General features: G+C 43.8%; 1 protein-coding gene across 1 annotated transcript in view; it reads right to left on the bottom strand.

Annotated features, from left to right (window-relative positions):
• Positions 1-19,581: 19,581 nt before the first annotated feature.
• LOC309566618 (E3 ubiquitin/ISG15 ligase TRIM25-like) overlaps positions 19,582-24,878 on the bottom strand; it is a 63,139-nt gene continuing 57,842 nt past the window's right edge. The window contains exons 3-4 of the mRNA XM_082271834.1: positions 20,615-21,648; positions 19,582-20,452 (exon numbers count right to left, since the gene is read on the bottom strand). Coding sequence (XP_082127960.1) covers positions 19,892-20,452; positions 20,615-21,648 — 1,595 coding nt within the window. The 3' untranslated portion in view covers positions 19,582-19,891. The remainder of the gene's footprint in view (positions 20,453-20,614; positions 21,649-24,878) is intronic.

Here is a 24,878-nt window from a genome sequence, read left to right as displayed (position 1 = left end):
TAATTAGCCACAGCTGATCAGCTGACTTCAGCTAAAATCATTGGCTGAAATCAGCTGCCAAACTCGTGCTGTGTCCAATCACCGCACAGGTAGGCAAGGGGCGCACACCAAACCTGGAAGAAAGGCGCAGTACAGGCACAGCAATGGGTCCGGAGCTGCCCCCCCCCCCCTTGCAGTACAACTGATGAGCCAGGCTGGCACCTTTGGGAGACGGTATGGAGTGATCAGCAGTGACCTGGAGTGGTGTGAGTTCTTTATTATAAGATGCCCCAGAAACTCAATAAAGTCAGGAGCAAAGATGGCGGCACGGGACCTGGACTCTGGCAGCGGCGCAGAGGATAACAGCAGGACAACACTGGATATGAACGGAGGAGAGGTAAGATTGGAGGGGAAACATGGATGGGGGGGGGGCATGGATTGGGGAGATGAGTGAAATTCCTCGTTTTGTTATCTGATGAGGAAAAGAACAACCTCTGATCCCGGGGAAGGTTTTGGAAGTTTATTCAAAGAGTTACAAACTAAAAGTGAAGATTAGAAATTAGAGAGATGAACGCAGCCATGTGGGGGTCAGACCGGTGCTGGGACAAGATCATCCAGTGCCCAGGACAAAGATGCCAAATTGTGCCCCCCCTTCATTATGTGTGAGTCTATGAGGGGGAGGGGGAGAGAGAGCACAGCCTGCACCCCCTACCGCCTCTCTCCTCTCCTTGTGGCTTCCAGTGCTGGGCTTACAGAAGTATTGATGCTGTTACTTCTCCTGTCAGCCTTATAGTAGAAGGAACTTGTGGCACCCCCTTACCTACAATACACGCTGCGCCCAGGGTAGCTGACCCTTCTGCCCACCCCTTGTCCCTGCCCTGGGTCAGACATAGTAATGTGCCAAGATTTTTAGGTTCGGTTGCAACATACGACCTCCCAAAATGTATCATTTACCATGTTAATTAATTCATTGAAGAGTTTGCACAAGTAACTGTAAGGGTCTGATACTGTTCAATCGAAGGTTCTATCTATTTAAGCATTTAAGCCACGGTTCACATATCACCGTGTCCACGTTCCCTACAGGTGCACCTGGGAAAAGCACAGAACAGACATTAGTCAGTGTGTCGCTCTTCAGAGATTTATTTCAGTCATGGCCGGTTATATACTGCGCTCAGCTGTAAGCAGGGAATTTCCATGACTTCATCGTAAAAAATACAAGAACTTCCATAAACAGGATCTTATCTATGTTCTAAGTCTATTCCATACAGCAATCATTTCTATTCTAAGCATTAACAATCCTCACTAAGCTGATCAATGTCCATCACATATCGCTAGCTGATCAATGTCCATCACATATCGCTAGCTGATCAATGTCCATCACATATCGCTAGCTGATCAAAGTTCTAAGGTGTGACTACAACTAACTTCATGCTCATAATTTCCAACAAGACGGGTAATAAAAGAGACAAAATGGAGGGTTTGGGACACAAACGGAGGTTTGCTGTACATTTCCTATCTAACACTCTCTTATTACATACTATGGAAGTTATCTCAGTCTCTATTTAGCCACACCTCTCTAAGCCATGCCCAATATTCAGCACAATTAGAAACATGCTCAATTTTTGTCGCAGTACAAAGAATGAGCCACTGCCCCCACCTATAACTGGCCTTTTCAGCAAGGAGCAATGGAGGGCAACATATGCCAAAAATAGACCAAGGAAAATACCAAGCTCTACTTACTGACCAACCTGCGACCAATCGTATTGTCCTGCCTAACAGTAAGCATTAAGAACAGGGATTCAGTCTGCACACATTTGCAGATACATGCATAAACTACAGCCCCCGCCAAGGCATCCTGTTACCTGTAGTCCCGAACTCTAACTTTTAAGAGGCTCCACAGTGGAAGCTGTTGTGGAAATTTTATTGTGGGGTTAAATTGCCATAATGTCTCCCAGTGTCAGTTCATCGGTAATCGCTATGCACAGCGAATATTGCTTAAACTGTGTCAGGTCACCTGCGGCCAGGTGACAACTGCACCCTGTTGGAGGAAGGGGTGCACCGCAAGGTAGTGAACCCAGTAGCTGACTGCTGCGGATGGACAGAAACGTGAACCCAAGATTCCCCAGGGCACGGAGTCTAAGACCCAGAAGGTGGTGAGGATGGACTTAGCTGCAGCTGGGCCCAGGTTGTGGCCCCTGGGGTCCCCCGGGTCATGCTCCGTAGGGAGAGAGGAGAAGCAGCCACTCAGGACAGAAGGGATAGTGATGGTAAGCCGTGATTAGGACAACAGGCAGACGAGGGTAACCAAGGGACAGGCCAAAGGTCAGGGTCACAGGCAAACAGGTGTGGTCAGAGACGAGCCAAAGTCGGTACACAGAAAGGTAGATGAAGCACACGGCAGACAGGAACACAAACTAACAAACACTGTTGAACAGCAAAGCAGACCTGCAGTGCGCTGGTTAATATAAACTTCCTGGAAAGGCCTGGGGTGGAGCCAAACAGGGAGGAGAGATGATAAAAAAGCAGCCAGAAGGAGAGTCTGGCCTCTAATGCAGATATGAAGGTGAAGGTAAGCTGCCAGACACTATTGCATGTCCATGACAGTAACCCCCCCTCTTACGAGGCCTCCCCCTACCCCCCCTGGGCCCAGATTTAGAGGGAAACTTCAGATGAAACCTTTTTAACAGACGAGGTGCAAAGACCTCCGATGCAGGGACCCAAAACCTCTCCTCAGGACCAAAGCCTTTCCAATGAACAAGGTACTGAAGAACGCCTCTACAGAGTTGGGAATCCAGAACTTGACTGACCTCGTATTCCTGATTATCCTCAGAGACCGGTGCCATGGTAGGGACGAGAAAACTTATTGAGGACTAAAGGCTTCAGAAGGGAAACATGGAAGGAGTAAGCGATTTTGAGGCTTTTGGGGATCTGAAGTTTGAAACAAACAGGATTCAGTTTAGAAGTTATAGTGTATGGACCAATGAATCTTGGAGCAAACTTCAGGGAAGGCACTCGAAGCTTGATGTTCCTGGTGGAAAGCCAAACTTTGTCCCCTGGATGAAGAGAAGGCGTTTTGTCGGCAGCTGCCCGGAGGGAATCATGAACGTCACTCCAGATAGAATTGAAGGACTGAGCTGAAGCCAACGCTGGGATATCCGGAGAACAGGTCATGGGAAGCGGAAGTTGAGGATGTCTTCCATAAACTGAGAAAAAGGGTGTTTTCTGCGAACTAGTATTTACATGATTGTTATGAGAAAATTCCGCCCACGGAAGTAGAGAGGACCAATTGTCATTATGAGTGGAAACTAAGGTGCGAAGAAAGACCTCTAACTCCTGATTACCCTCTCCATCTGCCCATTGGATTGAGGATGGTAAGAAGAGGAAAAATCCAAGGCAAAATTGAGGGATTTGCAAAAAGCTCTCCAGAAACGAGACGTAAATTGAACGCCCCTGTCGGAAACAATGTGAGAAGGAACCCCATGGAGGCGGAAAATTTCTCGAATAAAAATGGGAACCAAGGCCGGAGCAGAAGGAAGACCAGGAAGGGGAACAAAATGAGCCATCTTGGAAAACCGATCGACTATCACCCAAATGATCGTATTACCATCAGACAGTGGGAGATCAGTGATAAAATCCATGGCAATATGGGCCCAGGGTTCCTTAGGAATGGGCAAAGACATGAGGAGAACAGCAGGAGCTTGTGTGGAGGATTTAGACTGAGCACAGACATGACAAGCCTTGACATAGTCTTTGACCTCCAAACGGAGATTAGGCCACCAGTAGTGACGGCTAATGAGCAAGAAGGACCGGAGAAAATCCGCGTGGCCCGCCACCTTGGAATCATGTCCCCAATGAAGAATCTCAGCTCTTAGCTCAGTGGGGACAAAGGTCTTACCAGGAGGAATTTTTGAGTCCAGAGTGGTAGAATGGGCAACAATGCATGAAGTTGGGACAATCGGCTCAGGTTCAGGAGTGGACTCCTTGTCCAAAGTGTCAAAGGACCTAGAAAGTGCATCAGCCCGACCGTTGCAGGAACCAGGTTTGTACGTAATAGTGAAATTAAAACAGGAAAAGAAGAGACTTCATCTGGCCTGTCTGGGATTCAAACGTTTAGCATTTTGTAGATACTGCAAATTCTTGTGATCAGTGAAGATCGTTATGGGTTGAGGAGAACCCTCCAAAACATGACGCCACTCTTCTAGCGCCAATTTGATTGCGAGAAGTTCCCGGGCGCAGATGGCATACAATCTCTCTGCCTGAGAATTTTTTTGGTTGACGTTTCTTCTCAAAGAGTTGAAGAAGCACAGCTCCCACCCCCACCGAAGAAGCGTCCACTTCAATAAAGAAAGCATCCCCAGAATTAGGTTTCCTCAAGAGAGGTCCAGAGACAAAGGCCTGTTTCAGATCGTGAAACGCAGCGACAGATTTGGGGGGCCAGACTTTGGCATTAGCACCCTTCTTGTTCAAAGAGATAATAGGCGCGGCAATGGAAGAGTAATTCCTTATGAACTGCCTATAATAATTTGTGAAGCCAAGAAAGTGCTGCGTGGCCTTAAGGCTAGCAGGAAGAGGTCAGTTGGTAATGGCTAAGACCTTCCCAGGATCCATACGATAGTGATGGGTAAGCCGAGGTTGGGACCACAGGCAGACGAGGGTAACCAAGGGACAGGCCAAAGGTCAGGGTCACAGGCAAACAGGAGTGGTCAGAGACAAGCCAAAGTCGGTACACAGAAAGGTAGATGAAGCACACGGCAGACAGGAACACAAACTAACAAACACTGTTGAACAGCAAAGCAGACCTGCAGTGTTCTGGTTAATATAGACTTCCTGGAATGGCCTTGGGTGGAGCCATACAGGGAGGAGAGATGATAAAAAAGCAGCCAGAAGGAGAGTCTGGCCTCTAATGCAGATATGAAGGAGAAGGTAAGCTGCCAGACACTATTGCATGTCCATGACAAACTGGCATTGAGTGAAAGATTTGTTAGTGAAAACCTTCCAGATGGAATGGCACAATACTTGTAGCAAGGAGAGTCTATCGCACAGATGTATACCCGCCATCCGGGGCCTCGTATTGCGGATATATGTTTGTGATATGGAATTCTTATTGTTTTACCAAGAATAATGGATAATATTTTTCAGACGTATTTGATATATGACTGAAATACTGCTGCTATTGTCTTATGCAGATATAATAAAGCCCCATCCACTGGAACAAATAGCATGGTCACTATTAAATATGGTTTATATGAACTATATTTGATGTGATCCACTAACAGGTAATGATTCCATGTTTATGAATTAACATGACTGAATAATGAGAAGCCATATGCTCTGTCCTTTGTGGCAGTTGGGAGTCTGTAGTTTCAGTTATGTTCATTCAAAGGCATTCACTCCTCAGTTCCTTTGTACTTTTTGAATGTATACATGTTCTGTGATTGGTGGTCTTGAAGCCACTCCTTGTAACCCCCTTTTGTTCACTTGCTGTAAATAAACCAAGCCTGACCCTGAGACTCAAACAGAGAAGGCTCACAGAGGAAGCTCACACACAGCACAGACCACACATAGACACAGGAAGCTCTGACACCCATTCATGCATGCAGACACACAGAAGCACACAGAAACTCACACACACAACCACTCGCTCTCATCCACACTCATGCATCCACACACATATACATACCCAGAAAGAGAGACCCGGACAAATGGCATCGATATGACCCAGCGTGTCTGTTCCTTTTTTTTGTCGCTGAGCGCTTGGTAAACCTTATTCAAACGAGCGGTACATTTGTACTTTTCAGTACAAGCTATTAATGGCGTTTGGTGCGTATTAACCTTCAGTGCACTGAGCGGGCTTCCATGCTCCAAGCTCTATTAATTTCCACAGCAGTATGGCGAGCCAGGAAGTCCTAACAAAACGCTTCCAAACGTCACAGCGGAGAAAACGAGTGGAGTGAGTCGGTTCTGGTTCTACAATGGCCGACCGTGTGGTAAGAAAATTTGTTGTTTAAATCCAAAGCTTACTTTCTTTGTCCGCTGTGGAAGTTTGGAAGCATAGCTTAGCAAAAGGACCTTTTCATTTGCAACATTCGCTCTTTTTTATAACGATGGGGTGTTTGTTATTAATATTTGTGGCTGGGGATCAGGTCTATTAATTGGGGAAGAAACCTGTGTACAAGGTTCCCAGTTAATACATCCTGGGGTTGTGAGATATGTGTTAAATATTTCCTTGTAACATCTCTGTTGTAATATCAGTTTTGTTTGATAGGATAGCAATATATTATGAATCGGTGTTGGTTTTGGAGGCAGATTGGTTTGTGTATGTGCTTGATTTGGTGTTTGGCGGGAACTCATTTATTAGTGAAACTGGTGGTTGTTTTAGACGCTGACGTTTGAATTGAGCATAGAGCAGACGATTTTGTACTGAGTTTCTGTTTTAAGTGGCAGATTGTGTTGTGCAGCCTAAAATCAGCATTCCATGAGAATAGCTATTGTCTACACTTTATTCTGAATACGGCTGATCGTAAATCCTGTTTTTCTTGTTGTTTGTATCTCTTTGTCGTATACCAAGAAACACATGTTTGCTCAAACTCTTTGTTTTGTGCCACCATTTTGTGCCGACCATGTGCTTGGGGGCCATTTTGTGACGCAATTTCCTTTGTGTGGCAGACATTTTTTGGACTCCCACATTCCCATTTTGTTAAATGGTGTTAAAACCCATGTGGCTGAGATGCTATTTTTAGCTTTAACAAACATTTTTCTCTGTTTTTGTTTTTGGTAAACATTTTTTTCTCTTTTTTGGTATCTTTAAAGGGCAACTTTGTTATAGAGTTAGTATGTTATTTTTGCACTGTATTTCAGTGTTAAGTGGTGTTTCTTCATTTAAATTGAAATTCAGCATCTAGGAAGATTTTTTTTTTTACAGGACCATTGCGGTTGTTTTTCTAGCTTGCTTTGTTCATCTTTTTGTTCATATTTAGCATATGCATATCCAACCCATCAGTTTTTTTGTGTTTTCGTGTCTGTTTTTAGTGGTAAATATTTTGTTTTTGCATTTGTGCCCTCCCCCCCCCCATTGGGAAGAGAAGATGCATTCTTTGATAAAAAAAAGAGACCAGGCGGGAAGGAATCAGTTTCTAAGTACAGAGAAATTCCTACATGGGTTTGTTCTAGGTACTGGAAACCCATGGCAGAGGAATTCATTAAATATGCAGCTCCAATCTATCCAGATCTTGGTACAGTTCTTGGTACGCAGGTTTTGCGTTTAGATTTGAGCGCATATTCTAAGAAGGAGCGGAAAGCCGCTGCCACTACTGGGTGGTTAGTTTTGCAGGCACTATGCAGCGAGGTGAAGAAGAAAGAAGCGCTTGAGAAAGAGTTGCAGGAACTGAAAGATATGTTGGTTCAAAGTAATACATGTCGAGTAATTGCTTTAGAGGAAAAGTGTAAAGTGAGAGTAATGATTGCAGATCCCACATTGAATCCTGAAGACCTGCACCAGTCTTCAGATGATGACTATGTGTCCTATTCTGACGGTAGTGATGATCTGGATGAGTGTCATGCACGTCCAATAATCACACATCAGAGAAAAATAAATTGTCAGCATGGTGGAGAGAAGGGTTTGGGGGATAGTGCTTGTGATCAACTGAATGGTTTAGGAAATGGGGCATTCAAAGTTGAACCTGCAGTGGCTTTGAAGTGTGTTCAGACCTCTGTGGGTGGAGCTGAAGATTTGAATGAGCGGTGCGCAACCCTCATAAGCATGTCTAATGATGCCCTAACAAAAGACAAATTCCCTAAGCCTATAATCAAAAATAGGACATCTTGCAATGTTACTCCCATTAAACAGGAAGCTGAGGATCTGATCAGCTATGGCCAAATTGAGTCAGATACAAGGAAGGCAAGGCCTATAGTTTCCAGAATAAACATGTGGACTGATCTACTTAAGGCGGGGGTCCCTAGAAAGGTAATAGATGGGATTCCTACACCCTCTTTGTTTAGGAGGTGGAAACAAGTGGCTGGGAATGGTAGATTCAGCGACATTAAGTGTTTTTGCGGTCATAGGATGGCGCCTTTTGCTAGATACTGCCACGCTGTGAAGACTGGACAACAGCAGGGTAGTATTCGCAGGACAGCACGGAGAGACATGCAAGTTTATTCGTTTCGCTGGAAGTCAATGCCTTTAGAGAAAGTGTCACTATACAACAGTGGGCACCATACAACAGTTTTTCAGTTTGAAAATGGTTGATCGAGAAGTGTGAGCAGTGAGCTAAGCATTTGTGTTCATTTTGTTTTGTATGTCTGTTTCTCTGTTTTTGTAGTGTATTTTGTCTCATTTTTGCTGTAACTAAGTTTTTTTCAATAATAGACTACATTGTGGAGTGTGTCTGATCCATTCTTTTATTGGATTCAGTTTTCAGGTTTGTTTTGTGCTGAGTAGCACTCACAGAGGTAGTTTTCGGTACTGCAGGTTGGATTCTAGGTAGAGAGGTCATACCTTCCAGTGTGCAATCAGTAACCGGTGTCTCAATTTCATTTTTAATGCGACATCAAGGAATAGACTGAAGCCAAGGTTTGTATAGGGAGGACCTTCATTGTGCTTTTGGGATTTTTTGGCTGCATGGGTTAGGTAGAAACGAACATGTGTACTTTGAGCCGTCTACGTGAAACGGGTGATTGCGACACGATTGTTTCAGCCTTTAACATGTGAGGAGTAGATACCGAAACCTGCCCCACATTTGGCTGTGTAAAATAATCGAAGTTGGGGAGCGAGTGGGGGTTGATGAGCTGTATAGCCGTACAAAGCCACCGGCTTGAGGTCTTCTAGCTGTCCGGCGGAGGGCCGTGTAAAATAGTCGGAGACCGGAAGCAGGCCAACACTGTCAAAGTTGGCACCTGGCAGTGTTGCTCCTAAACCAGGTGCAAAGGAGCGATCGAATCGTCACGGGCAATGGTTCCTCTGTGCAAGGGGGGGAAACGCAGGCCCCCTAAATTAGCCAAACAACTCAAGTCTGAGTTTGGGGCTTGGGCCATGAGACTCAGCCTCAGGAAGTGGTATAACCAAGGGAAACAGTTGGTGCATCCCTTTGGAAGGTACCTTTGATGTCTGGAGATGGGACTAGGCTCCAGGCAACAAAGATGCTAGGTGTAGAGCAATTGTGGCTTCAGAGATCTATTATGGTCAATCAGCAAGGCGTGCATGAGGTGGTTTCATTCCGGAAGAACCGCATTATGTACACTAGGCCTGATGAAATAGCCGAGTCCAGCGATCTGGTGAGAGAAGTGGAGGAAACTCTTCCTGGGCTAACTTTACTGAGACGAGCCAGATCCGCTGACACTGAACCTGTCACTGTCTCTCCTGATTCACGGCTCGTTATTGACTCTGTCTCTGCACTTTAATCTCCGTTTTCTTCAGCTCACAGTGCATATTTCGATACTGGTAACACCCTCCCACCTCACAGTGTCTCTATCTCTCAACAGCCTGTCATAACAGCTGAACCCTCTCCTTCTAACTCTGTGGCAAACTATAAGTTATTTTAACAGGTCTGCTATGGATGTGGAAAGTCAGGGCACATCAGGCATAATTGTCCGACCAACCCGTCTGGTCCATGGGGAAAGTGGCAATTTATTCCAGGGGATCCGGAAATTTCAAAGACAGGTATGGTCAGAAACGACTATGACTTATCATAGGGCGTTGGTAAACCGGTGTCAGTCCACATCCTAGAGGAATTAAAATATCCCCTGCCTTGCCTCACTGACACTGATGCAGCCAAAACGGTTCTAAGATCTCAAGACCCCAGAGGCAAGGTTCCCCTTCCAGGGGAGAAAACTCCCACTGTAGGTCTCATGGGCCAGACAGTGTCTTCACGAATGACACAAATGACTGAACTTCTCTATTGCAGGCTAGGCCAGTTCTGCAAGGATAAGCCTGTTTTTTTTAGGTCATTGCATTTCTCTGGGTACCAAACATCTAACCACTCAGAGAATACAGACATTGAAGGACCCCCAAAGACCTCGTAACCTTAAATGATGCACTATTTTTGAACCTTGCGTCTCTTCTTCCTGTTAAGAAGGAAGAGAAGGGGGGAGAGGGTCGTGCGGAAAATGGTAATTTTCAAAACTTTCTCACTCTCTCTTTCTTTCTTTCTCTCTCTCCCTCTCTCTCTCTCCCTCCCTCTCTCTCTCTCTCTCTCTCTCCTCAATTTCCAACTTTAGTAGGAACAACACGATTGTCTTTCTTCGATGGAGTGGCAATCAGTGGCTGTCAGTCCAGCGAATCAGAACCCTATTCCAGACGCTAACCTTTTTGTCGATGGTTCCAGGTACTATACCCCAGATGGTAAGACATAGAGATCAGAGGATCAATTTCTATACAGATTCAAGATACGCTTTTTGGGTTCGCACATGATTGTGGTCCTGTCTCGAAGGCAGGGGGGTTCTTGACTGGTTTGGGGAAGGTGGTGAAACATGCGGGGTTAATCAGACATTGCCTTTTGCTTGCCACACGAGATAACCATTCTGAGGGTAAAGGATCATACTACTGAGACGACTATGAAAGCCAATGGAAATGCCTTGGCAGATAGAGCTGCTAAGGAAGGTGCTCTGAGCCCTGGGGCAGAGACCCTGATGCTAGCCATCCCCTCTGACATGCTGCTAGAGGAATTTAGGAAACTGTAGTTCAAAGTGGAAATGCAGGAAAAGAGGGGATGGACAGCCTTAGGGGCTACACATGGTCCAGACGACATCTGGGGTCTTGATGGTAAATGTTGTTTACCCAGGTCGGTTTTTCCAATGATGGCCCACTCGGCACATTACCCTGGGCATCAGACAAAGATGGTTATGTGTGCATAGGTGGAGGAGCATTGGATTGGCCCTGACTTTACTACCGCAGCTGAAAACGGTACCGAGAAGGCACTCACCCAAGCCAGAATATCTCTTTCAGCGCATTCAGATAGACTATATCACTTTGCCAAAGAACGGAACGTACGAGCGTGTCTTGGTCTGTCTGGATATGTTTTCTGGGTGGCCAGATGCTTGGTTCATCCACAATGCCATTGCCACTGCCACCACGAAAAAGATCCTGCCTGAGATAGTTTGTCGCAAGGGGGCTGCCTGGAAAGATCAAGTCAGATCGCGGATCACACTTTGCTGGTCAGATCTTTGCGGAAGTATGTAAGGCGCTCAGGGATTCAAAGTAGCGGTAAGGTTGAACGGCTGAATAAAAAAAGCCATGGCTCAAATTTTTTTCCATTGCTCTTTACCCCATCAGGAATGCCCCATGGATTATCACCTTACAAGATTTTGTTTGGGAGTCAACCAGAGACTGGATTGTACTTTCCTCAGCAGCTGTCATCTTTACATTCTCAGCTGACGGGGTAGGTGCAGTCCTGGCAAAGGGAACTCCAAAAGGTCCATCATAGGGTTTGGGAGTTTCTCCCGGACCCTGACACGATAACCTGTGTACATTCTGTCCAACCAGGTGACTGAGTCGTTGTGAGGAAACATCAAAGGACAGGATTGGAGCGGAGGTATTCCAAGGTATATCAGGTTCAGCTGACAACGCCCACTTCCTTGAAGCTCTGGATCCATGCCAGCCACTGCAAAAAGCTGCTCAACTCCATCTAAGAATGATAATGAGGAGTATTGTTTTTATTTACATATGTAGCAAGTGTATTTTAGCAAGGGTAATGCATTTTCAGCTGGCCAAGGCGGCAAACAGGTCTAATTGCTGGGTGTGCTCCAAACACCCACCTAGCTATTACACCCCAGCAATGGCAGATATTCGTATTATCACGAAGACGACCAAGAGACACCTGTCCACAGATTTTAATGACATATTCCTAGAGGTTAACATCCATTTTAGTTTTAATGTTAGCTCTGGCTCCTGTTCTTTGCTGGTCAATCCAATTTGGGTATCGGACAATCAGGTAGTCCACGGCTACTCTTTAACTTTAGTTTTGGCACCGGAACTAAATTGGCAGGATCTATAACCTGTGGGACAGGTATAGCAGTCATCTCACCAATGAAACTCCCGGTGTTTTTACTGTAGAAGAAAATGGTACTAGATTTTCTTTTAGCTTCCAAGGGGGGTTTCTGTGAATACATAGGGGAAGACTGCTGTTCCTGGATAGCAGACAACAGTGATAAGGTACAGGCCCAAATGGATAAGGTAACTTCATTGCAAGGCAGAGCCAGAGCTATAGCTAGCGAGGGTTGGAATCCTTTTAATGCTTTGGGAGGTTTTGGGGATTTTTTTGTTCTCCATTGGATCTTGGTTGAAGGAAATAGGAGTATATATACTCATGTTGTTCTTGTTTATATTCCTCCTACACGATCCTGTTGTCTTGTCGACCGAGTCACCAAAGCCCGAGCAGATGACCTCGGCCTGATCGCTGAGACAAGACGCCCCAAGATTCTGCCCCTGCACCCGACGCCAAGGACCCCAGCCTGACCGCTGATCAATGCATCCCATCATCTCATGTCCTCCCTCTGAAGTCACCTCCTGAAGAGCGGAACCCAAGTGTCATTTCCTTTCGATGGATTGTTTTTACCTGTTATCTTTTTTCTTTTTATAAACTTTTTTAAATGGATTGTTTTTTTTGTGAGAAGAACTGTTTATTTGGAAGAAGAAGAAGAAGATTCATCAAGGGGCACATGAGAGCATATGACAAAGAGGAGGGGCTGTTGTGGAAATTTTACATTTCTTTAGTTAAATTGCCATTATGTCTCCCAGTGTCAGTTTACCAGTAATCGCTATGCACAGTGAATATTGCTTTAACTGGCATTGAGGAAAGACTGTTAGTGAAAACCTTCCATTAGATGGGATAGTTTAATACTTGTAGCCTGATTGCAGTGCAAGGAGAGTCTATCGCACACATATATACCCGCCATCTGGGGCCCCCATCTATTTACTGCGGAGATGTGTTTGTGATGTAGAATTCTTATCGTTTTACCAAGATTAATGGATGGCATCTTTCAGTCATATTTGATCCATATGACTGAAATACTGCTGCTATTGTCTTATGCAGATATAATAAAGCCCCATCCACTGGAACAAATAGCATGGTCACTATCAAATATGGTTTATATGAACTATAATTGATGGGATCCACTAACAGGTAATGAGTCCATGTTTGTGAATGAGCACAGCCAAGTCCATAAGATGGCAGCCATTTCTGCTCACCTCTGCACATAGCTGTGTTTCTATAGAGACCCTGACTCTTCTTTCCTATTGTACATTTTGAATGTATACATGTTCTGTGATTGGTGGTCTTGAAGACACTCCCTGTAACCCCCTTTTGTTCACTTGCTGTAAGCCCTGCCCTGAGGCACACAGAGGAGACACACACACAGGAAGCTTGTACACAGAGGACACAGACCACACACACACACAACACAAGCACTCACATCCATTCATGCATGCAGACACACAGACATTCACAGAGACACTCAAACACACACATACATACCCAGAGAGAGACCAGGAGATGGCATCAATATGACCCAGTGTGTCTCTTCCTTTTTTGTCGCTGAGCGCTTGGTAAACCTTATGCAAAAGAGCAGTACATGTGTAGCTTTCAGTACAAGCTATTAACGGCATTTGGTGCGTATTAATATCCACAAGTCCGCTTTTCAGCCCAGCAAAGTCTTCAGCGCACTGAGCGGGTTTCTATGCTCCAAGCTCTATTAATTTCCACAACAGTATACTTTCTTAAAAAACAAGGTAAGTAAAGAAAAAAAAAATTCGGGAGAATCCATTTGTTTTTCAGGGCATTCACAGCAAGCGGATGGGCCAAAGTTGTTTTTGAGCCCGAAACTCCGCTTTAAATATTTTATACACTTTATGATCTCTCTGAGAGGTATATATGATGCTTAATCTATATTCTTTCTTCTCTATTGCTGTTTGCTATAACATTTAGACGTTTGAAGTTTGTTTGCTTGTTTGGTTTGGTTTGTTTGAGTTTGATCTGATTTGGTGGAACTACAAGTGAACACATAACTAGTTCAGTATACAGCTCTAATCACATTACTAACAATAGGGACGTATAGAACTATTAATTACCTATTTTTGGCTACTTTGCTTCCATAAAAATGACTGTGACTGGAAATAGGTCTGTTCAGCTTCCTTCCTCTGGTGTAATGTGTGCTGGCTGTGTGCTGGGAACTTTCCCAGACAAAAATTAGGGTAAAGCCCCTTACACACGTACCGATTGTCGGCCGCAAATATTCGTCCGCCGACCGATCGGCCGATTGTAGGCTTGTTAGTATGATTCTTCCGACAGCCGACAGCGCATTTTCGGCCGAACAGAATCTGTCGTGCAGGCATTAAAATTTTTGTAGGCCGACAACAGAACGGCCGATTGTGCATCAGTCAGTACAGATTTCGGCCAACAATCAGCAGATTTGCAAGACTGGGCATGCTCAGAGAAGAAAAAAGACACAGAAAGTTAACCATCACATGACATCACTTCTGCAGTCAGCTGTTGTTGGCCGACAAAATTCGTGTGCAGTCTTTTGCACTTTTCAGCGGACAGGACAGCCCTGGACAAAAGACGGCCGATCGTTTGGCCGACGATCGGTACGTGTGTACGGGGCTTAAGGCTGGCTGTGATTGACCAAGACTCTTGCTGAGTGTGAGATTGGCTGTGATTGGCCACAAACTTCTGATGGGTAATAAAAGTTTAACTCTGTGCTTTCTGGCTTCAATTCTGCTGTGTCTGAGCTTACCTTACAGGCATACAATGAATCTTACAGGCAGATTTTTTTCCTTTTGCTTCTGTGAACACAATATAAAACTGTTATATGACATCCATACATAAATCACAGTAAATAACTGCTTTTGTCTCTCACATATAAACATATGCACTGTATTGAGGTTATTAGCAGGTCTAGCTGTATATGCATGTAAGTCATATTAGCAACCTAGGACAGGATTTAGCTGGCCAGCCACACCTCCTCCCCCAGTGGGAGGGGCTTGTTACCTAACTCTGGGGCTGGTTGTCTTCTTTGCATATATTTTATACCTCTTTGTCTGGGCTCTGGGGGATGTATTGGAACACGGAGGAGGGGGGATGGAGGGGTTCACAGATCATGGGAAAATATATAAATCTCCAGTAACATGAACACTGGTCATTAGGGATGATCGGACAGTTCGGGTCGACCATCGGTTCGACCCGAACATTGGCTGTTCGAGGTTCGGCCGAATTCCAAACTTTTTGCTGAAAAAGTTCGGAATTCGGCAACCAGAACCGACCAAAATGCAATGGGACAGGAACTGGGCTTTAAAAGCCCATGATTGGACCAGAACCATTAGTAAAAGCCAATTGAGGGGGCAGGAGAATGCTAGGAATGTGATTGGAGTGACTAGGGGGTCCACAGGCCAATCATTAGTGAATACGCCCCCCAGTATATAAGATAGCCCCGCTAAATTCCTAGCATTGTAATACAGGCACATGGAAGAGAATGGAAGCAGTTCTGTGGCTTCTGCTTAAAAAGTGTCATTTAGCATTTATTAGTGTCAGGAAAGGGATATCTAGTGTAGTTAGAGTGCTTTTTTAAACTTTAGTTAGATGCAAAAAATTAGTTTCTGTAGGGAAAGTGTTAAGTGCCAGGGTGACCGTAATGTAGTGTAGGGTGAACTGACTCTGACTGCTATGGCAGGGTGACCACTGAGTGACCAAACCCTTCCATGTCAGGGTGACCGTAGTGTAGTGTAGGGTGAACTGACTCTGACTGCTATGGCAGGGTGACCAAACCCTTCCATGTCAGGGTGACCGCAATAGAAACAAGTTTGTTTCTATTAGGTGACTTATAGAACACTAATATGGCTTCTCACCTGTCAGCCTGCTTTTTGGCTGCAGGCGTTTATAGGGATTTTTTTTGGACAAGTTTGGAGTCAGGCATGATTTCTGAACTTGTGTAGAGGGGTATATATATATATATATATATATATATATATATATATATATATACACATAATTATATGTATATATACACCTAGACATATATAGGTGTGATAGGAGCAGAAATATACTTGCGCTAATTAAATAATTAACACTAATATGGCTCCGCTCCTATCACACCTATATATGTGTAAGTGTAAAAATACATACAAGTATGTGTGTATATATACCACTATACACAAGTTCAGATGTTATGCCTGTCTCCAAAGAACCCAAAAAAATGCCTGCAACAACACACCTGGGTGTTTTTTTTTTTGGCACTAGCGTTTATTTGGGCATTTTTTTAGGCGTCTATGGAAGCAGGCAAAACATCTGAACTTGTTTATAGGGGTATATATATACACATACTTATATGTATATATACACCTAGACATATATAGGTGTGATAGTAGCAGAAATATATGCTTACGCTAATTAAATAATTAACACTAATATGGCTCCGCTCCTATCACACCTATATATGTGTAAAAATACATATAAGTATGTGTGTATATATACCCCTATACACAAGTTCAGATGCTTTGCCTGCCTCCAAAGACCCCAAAAATGCCTGCAACAACACACCTGGGCGTTATTTATTTATTTTTTTTGGCGCTAGCGGTTTTTTGGGCATTTTTTGGGGGTCTATGGAGGCAGGCAAAACATCTGAACTTGTGTATAGGGGTATATATACACACATACTTATATGTATTTTTACACTTACACATAAATAGGTGTGATAGGAGCGGAGCCATATTAGTGTTAATTATTTAATTAGCGCAAGCATATATTTCTGCTACTATCACACCTATATATGTCTAGGTGTATATATACATATAAGTATGTGTGTATATATACCCCTATACACAAGTTCAGATGTTTTACCTGCTTCCAAAGACGCCTAAAAAAATGCCCAAATAAACGCTAGTGCCAAAAAAAAAACGCCCAGGTGTGTTGTTGCAGGCATTTTTTTGGGGTCTTTGGAGACAGGCAAAACATCTGAACTTGTGTATAGGGGTATACGTACACACATGTTATATGTATATATACACTTACACATATATAGGTGTGATAGGAGAGAAGCCATATTAATGTTAAGTATTTAATTAGCGCAAGCATATATTTCTGCTACTATCACACCTATATATGTGTAGGGATATATATATATATATATATATATATATATATATATATAAGTATGTGTGTATATATTCCCCTATACACAAGTTCAGATGTTTTGCCTGCTTCCAAAGACGCCCAAAAAAATGCCCAAAAAAATGCTAGCGCCAAAAAAAAAACGCCCAGGTGTGTTATTGCAGGCATTTTCTTGGGGTCTTTGGAGACAGGCAAAACATCTGAACTTGTGTATAGGGGTATACATACACACGTTATATGTATTTATACACTTACACATATATAGGTGTGATAGGAGAGAAGCCATATTAGTGTTAAGTATTTAATAAGTGCAAGCATATATTTCTGCTACTATCACACCTACATATGTGTAGGGGTATATATACATATAAGTATGTGTGTATATATACCCCTATACACAAGTTCAGATGTTTTGCCTGCCTCAAAAGACCCCAAAAAATGCCAAAAAAACACTTTCTAAACCTGCAAGGTGTGAAAATAGCGGAGCCATATCCCTGTTTTATGAGTGACCTAATACAAACAATCTTTTTTTTTCTGGTTCTAGACACGCTACAGAGCTGAAACTTCACAGGTACACTTTTTAGACCCCCCAGATACTAAATCCAAAGAATTTTTTTATTTTTTTTTATTTTTTCAATAATTGGCTCTCTATCAAAAATGACAATTTTTAAGAACTTTTTTGTGTGATTAATAGTCCCTGGGGCATGACCCAGAACCCTATGCACTTTTTAGGGGCATTTATTGGGTTTTAGGGCTTCAAAATGGTGTTTCTTGATTACCGAAGTTCGGGTCCCATTGATTTCAATGGGGTTCTGAAATCCGGGCCGAACTTTCGGGAAGTTCGGATGTTCTGGCCGAACCGAACTTTTCAAAAGTTCGATCATCCCCACTGGTCATACCAAGCAAAGGAGATATATTTTTTCCATTCTGTGATGTGTTTGTGTCTTATATATAGGAAAATGTTACATTGTAGGACAACCCTGACCATAGGAAGCCTTGTGTGTCCCAATAAAATGATGGATGTGTTCCATCGGGATTACAAAGTTCTTGTGGAATGTGATGAGGAAATAACGACCTCTGATACCGGTGAAGGTTCTGGAAGTTTATTTAGAAGAGAAGAGTTACAAAGTAAAAGTAAAGATTAGAAAGTAGAGAGATGAAGGTGTGCGGAGATCCTTAGACATGGCAGGTGGACCAAGGTTCTGACCTCTTCATCAAACGGGAGGCTTTTACCCTCCAATCCTGGACAGTTGTCAAGGAGGACCGTCCCAAACATCAACATTTTACAGAGGAAATCATTCAGTGAAGAATTTGTACAAGCAGCACATCATTCATTACAAGAGACATTCATTTCTGTTATCTCTGAACACCTTATCAGCTTGTCCCACCTCCAGACTCCCAAATCCCTCATTGTAGAAGAAGGAGACCAACTGTCTCTATGTTCCCCAACAAGACCTTCCAAGGATCCGGAGAACAACAATTTCTTCTAATAACATCTTTCTGTAAAGTCATTCTAGACAGAGAAGCTGTTATTATATAAAGAACCTAACATTAGCATATAAGCACTTAGTCATCTCATTTCATCATTAGTAAATCAGATCATAATTTCTATAATTATTAGTAATTATTGGTAATATTTATTATATTTTATAATAATTGTAATGAATAATTATTTCTCTTTATCAGATGAATAGGGAATAGAGGAAATGTAACAATCGCTCGGCTCCATAAGGATCATAGAGGTGACGGGACTGAAGGTGTTAACGGTGATTGTAGTCATCGTCCAATCCCTCCCATCATTCTATCTATATCCAATCACTGATCAATATTCCCGTATACAGAGCCGAGGATTTCCACTTCCTGAGACTGTATACCCCCCGTCACCTGTCCACACTACCACACCCACACCACAATCCCCGCCCCCTCTACATCATAACCAATAGGAACAAGAATAGCACTGGCTGTATTCATAGTGACACTCATCACAGCCAATCACAGTGAGGGGGAGGAGCAATCACAGATCCATGGATTGGTCATGTAAAGGAACTTGTGAGGACAGAAATGTAGGAATTCTCATTGTGGTTAATAAAGTGTGTGTCTAGACAAATCCTATTGTTCTAGATTTGGATGGAGTGGGGGAGGACTAGAACCCCTGTCAGGTTTTTACTGCCATCCAGGGCTCCATTAGAGAGATTTCCCCTCACTTCCTGTCCTGGTGACAACGTTTTATCAGACAGGAAATGAAGGAAAATCTACACCAGGGACGAAGACAGAAATAAAGATCTGACAGGGGTTCTAATCCTTCCCTTACTCTACTACAGAAAAGGATTTTTATTTCTGTCTGAGTTGCTGTTGGAGAGTTTCCCTCAATTCCTGTTTGGTGAAATGTTGTCACCAGGACAGGAAGTGAGGGGAGATCTCTAATGGAGCCCCAGATAGCAGTAAAATCCTGACAGAGGTTATAATCCTTTCCCAGCTTCATACAAAACAGAAAAAAAACATTTTCTTCTGGATGCACTGTGATGGCGGAGACCCCAGGGCCGTCATCCTGATCCTGGCTACACTATGTAGTGTGTCACTGACTCAGAACAAGCATGCAGCCAGTGAAGGCTTAAGAATCTGCCCTCCTGCATGCTTGTTCCTGGTCAGTGACACACTAGGTGGTGAAGTGAGGTTTAGGATGAAGATGACGGCCCCGGAACCTGCAGCTTTATACATAAATCAGTCATGTTTCCTGCCCACTGCTTCCTCCTATTGGATGAGTATTGCACCAATCACCAATCAGATAATCCCCCTTGTGATGTCTCTGGGCAGATCTCTCACTTCTCATTCCCCCCACATATCTTTATACAACCCCCTCCCCATAAACATACCCCAGCATGGAGGGGCTCAGTGAAGGTGGTGGTGAAGGTGTGGAGGTGTCGGATCGGGTCACACAGATCATAAAAGGAGATTCGCCCGGCCTCATAATCCAGATCTATCCTGACTCTCTCACTGGAGACATCGCCGGGTAATGGGATCTTCTTACTGTCATGTATCACTGAGCACTGATTACTCAACAACCCCCCCCTCTCCAAACCCCAGGACTTCTTATTATCTCCAATCAGTGACTGATCTCCTCTCCTGTCTATACTGGGGTAACACATCCCGACCATCCAGTACCCTGCCCCCCCGACATCCACTTCCCAGTAATGTCTCCCTGAGGAGAATCTCTGACTGCTCATCACCTGAGAATACAGAAACCTCTCTGGTGTTTCTGGGCGATTCTGATGTGATGATGATGAGGACGCAGTTTTCCTGTCATCTGATATATGTAGATAATTACCAGCTGTCCTCACATCCAGTAATATGTCTGTAACCCCCGACACCCCCGATGTTTGCTGTACAGCCCCAATATTTGGTCCTCCAGCCTGGCGGTGTGAGTGTTGTATGGTGGGGGAGGGTTGGGGGCGTGGTCTGGATGGTTCAGCATTGATGTGACCTTTGCCCTTTGTAGTAGAATGTGGATAGACATGTGTGCCTGTACATTTCTCTACATTTACCCCAGACATGATATCAGATAAACCTGTGTGTAATGTGTGTGAGATCCCCCCCACATCCAGATCCCCTCCATCATGGAGGAGTTTATCATGTCTCTCTCTGTCCTCATCATCTCCATCCTCAGTATCACACAAGTCACCTGTGTCTGATTCCTGTAGGACAGTCAGTGGATCCGTCATGTTACACAGCTCCTCAATGTCCCCCATCTTCCTGGACAGCTCCTCCTTCTTTATTTCCAGATCCTGGACCAGATCATTGATTACCCCGGAGACCCGCTCTGCCTGCCCAGAGATATCCCTCAGGACTCTCTTCTCCAGGTCTTCCAGATGTCTCCTGAGGTCTCTGAACAGGGCAGTGACTCTCTCTGTTTCATCATCTGCTTTTCCTTGTACTTTCCTCCTGCGTTCCTGCAGACTCTGAACTCTTTTCTCCATCTCCTCTCTCTCTGTCATCAGTTTCTGCAGAACATTCCTCAGTTTCTTCTTCTTCTTCTCAGAGGCCTCATCCAATGATTCCTTCTTATGGCTGATGTGATCTCCAATCATACAACAAGACATACAGATACAGGAGGAGTCCTCAGTGCAGTAATACTCCAGGATCTTCTTATGGACGGAGCATTTCCTGTTCTCCAGGGAAGTGGTGGGGTCACATAAGACGTGTTCTGGTGACTTGCTGTGGACTCTCAGGTGATTGTCACACAGAGAAGCTTCACAATGCAGACAGGATTTCACAGCAGGTACAGGAGTGTGAATACAGTAAGTACAGAAGACCCCGGACTCCTCCTGATCTGGATGGGTGGACAGGAAATTCTCCACTATGTTACGCAGTGTTATGTTCCTGTGCAGTGCAGGCCGATCCTGGAACTCTCCTCTGCATTCAGGACAGGAATAACCTCCAGACCCCTCCTGTGTATCCAACACACGACCAATACAGTCCCGGCAGAAGTTGTGACCACATATCAGGGTTACAGGATCTGTATAAATGTTCAGACAGACGGAACATTCCAGCTCCTTCCTCAGATTAGCAGACGCCATCGCTGAGGGCAGAAGAGAGAAATGAAACTGAAAGTAACCAGTTCTGTACATTCCTACACAGGGTGAGGCTGAGACTCAGACACGCAGTCATAGGAAGTCTTATACAGAGGAACACAGATAATACATGAGAGGTGAAAGGTAATACCCCTTGGTAGGTATAATTCTGCCGGCCAGTCTCCCTTCAATCTGCAAAGAATATACGAGCGCTCGGAAATACAACATCTAGACAGGTTAGTGTTTCAATGGTGTATTCGAATATATTTATCCTGATGACAGCTTATATACAGTACAAAAGGGAGGTAACAATTAGTCTTCCCAGACCACTAGAAATACGTTATACAATTACTTCATCATGCATAGAAAGCAGGAAAAGTGTTCATATATACCAAGAGACAAAGAATGTTTACATTCAGGAAGTAGCCCAGGAAAGACTGAGTCTGAAATAATACAGACTACGAAACAGAATACGCTTCTCGCAGTAAAACACAATGGGAGGAAACTAAAACAAAAAACAATTGAAGGAAGCTCATAGCTTTGAGACTCAGCATCCTATAGAAAAACTAAACTCTTTAAAATAGTTACAGTTCATAAAGGGGGCCTCTGGATAAATGAATTTAAGCATGGCTAAATTAATATCACTTATATCAATCCTCTCATTTGTCATAAAATGACAATTATAAGTCTTGTTTCCAAAATGCATCATCTTGTGTTGCCTTCTTATAAATACATTGGCCCATTTTTACAAGCAAATATATAAAAAGAAGAAGAAGCAATAAACACATTAAAATTAACATTCCAGCTTGTCCGAACCATGATAATACAGATCCAAAAAAATCTCCAAAACTTCTCATGATATCTCGGCCTTTAAGGTGGTAGATACAGTTAGTAACAGTCCATACAAGGGAAAACACTGAAAATGAAGTCAGGTATCAGCAACCACAGTTTGTCTGAGTCCGGTGAAACTGGAAAAGTCATTTTCTACAGGGTCAGGGCGGTCTGCCCCCGTTAGTACCCCCTTTTCTTGACTCTCCTGTTCAAGGTCAGGGCGGTCTGCCCCCGTTAGTACCTCCTTTCTTGCTTCTGGATCCTCCGGCTCAGGTCCTCTCCGCACCAACTTCACTCTAGCGGCATGGATCCAAGTAGGGCTGTGTTCGGTCAAAACAGCGGTCCTAGTAACTGCTACCACGGTGGTCTCTGGGCCATAGGCGAAATCCTTTTGTTTCTTTCTTTTGGGCAGCAGCTTCATCACCACTACGTCTCCTCCTCTGAAAGGATGGGTATTTTCCTGAAAAGAGAAAAAAGAGGTGCGAGCAACTTTTTGTTCCGTACCACTTGATTCGAAGTTTAAATTACTTTTCTTAATTTGTCTTTATTTGTGCTATTCATTCTTTCCATTATACCTGAACTCTGCAGATAATAATCTATCTTCAAGATTTTAACTAGTTCCTGGCATATTTTTGATATGAAAGCTGGAGCAATATTATAACTAATTCAAAGCAGGCACCCCATCCAGGAATAATCTCCCGATTGAGAATGCACGCGACCGTGTGGGCCTCTCCCTTTTTGTGGTCCTAAATGCTTCCACTCATCTGCTAAACACGTCCACTATTGACTAAAAAGAACTCTTATTTCTTCCCTGCTTTGGGCCTATATGTGAAATCTATTTGTAGAAGTGTGAATGGGTTTGATGGGTATTGGAGATGCTCATGTTTGGCCTTATATGTTTGGATTGTTTGTTCCTAATACAGGTGATGCACCTAGCAACATATGCTTGCATTAAACTGTCAGTAATACTTCATATGTTCTTTCCCACCCCCTGTGTCCTATTCCATAATACTAGGCAATAAACAGTGGAGCGCTAGCTGCGGGGATACACACAAGAGCTCCCCTCTTTTAGAAAAAGTCTATTTCAACTTTTTTGAAAACATCACCTAAGTCCTTTAAAACCTGTTCTGTGGAATGCGTTTGTAGCTTTAATAATGTGTGATCTTTTGGCCTGGAGCAAGAAATGAACTACAAAAACATCTTCTGCTCCTTCTATGGCTGCCTATATATCAGGTTTGAGTGTAACACACCCTTTAATACCAGTAGCCCATTTAAAACTGGGGCCTACCTAGGGTAAATGATGTGGCCATCTCTATTACCATCTCACAAGATGCCATGTGCTATGTTCAGAGTCACTTCAGGCATGCCTTTAGGCCTGGACTGCGACCATCTTTGGACAAAAACTATAGGGCAAAGTTTACCACCATACTCCTGGGCAAGTACACCTGTCATGGTCTTACAATTGTCCCTTGCATAAACACAAAACATTTTTCCATGATTTGGGAGGCCCAGTGCAGGCGCTACAACCATAGCATTTTTCAGATACATAAACGTATTAAACATTTCTTGTGACATTTCTGGACCTGTGGTTTGTCTCAAAATGTTATTATAGATAGGAGCAGTCCGGATCCATAACAATCAATGATCCTGTGGGCGGGCAAGACCCACTGTGGGCTGGCAAGACCCACTTCTTACATGACTGACTCTACTATCACCCTCTGTGAGAACAAAACCAAGGTAAAAAAACATTTTCCTGACACCACTGTCATAATTCCTGTGACACTTTGGGCCTGATTCATAGTACGGCGAATTGGCGTTTCGGCGTGATTTTGCGAAGCGGCGATTATTTAAGTCTGAAATTGGCATTCAAAGAACGGCGGGCGGAAAATAGCGCCTAGTGTCAGATTCATTAAGATGCAATATGGTCAGAGCGCGACTTAAAACCACGCCAGCTAAAAGCTCGACTAAAGTTTAGCCAAATTTTCCCCTGTACCCCCAAAAATCCCAAATCACTGTGGAAGGTGTGGAAGTCAATTTGGAGATGACTTGCGTTTAAAAAATCTCAAAAACTGACTTAGAAAGAGAGATATCTGCGAAAGTGTGGAAAGGTTAAACAGCTCCTCCAGCCGCGAGCTGCGAACTCGCGAATGTGCGCATGCGCAACGTCAAATTGGCTCAAAAAATTTCGCCAGCGCGATTTTGGGTCAATTTTTTTTTGAATACCGCTTGCAAATCCGCTGTCTCGCCCATAGAAAATGGCAAAAACCGGCGGAATTGGAAAAACATGCACACTTCCAACAAGGGATCCTTTAGTAAACACCATCACATTCCATACACCTTTCCTGCTAACTCCGAAATCATAGCAGTCAAATCTACAGTGTTTATATAGAACCTCCACATTCTCTGA

This window comes from Pelophylax lessonae (assembly GCF_965119305.1).
Source record: "Pelophylax lessonae genome assembly, chromosome: 1".
Taxonomy (NCBI): Eukaryota; Metazoa; Chordata; class Amphibia; order Anura; family Ranidae; genus Pelophylax; species Pelophylax lessonae.
Note: the sequence above shows the minus strand (reverse complement) of the source record. Positions and strands in the feature narration are given on the sequence as shown.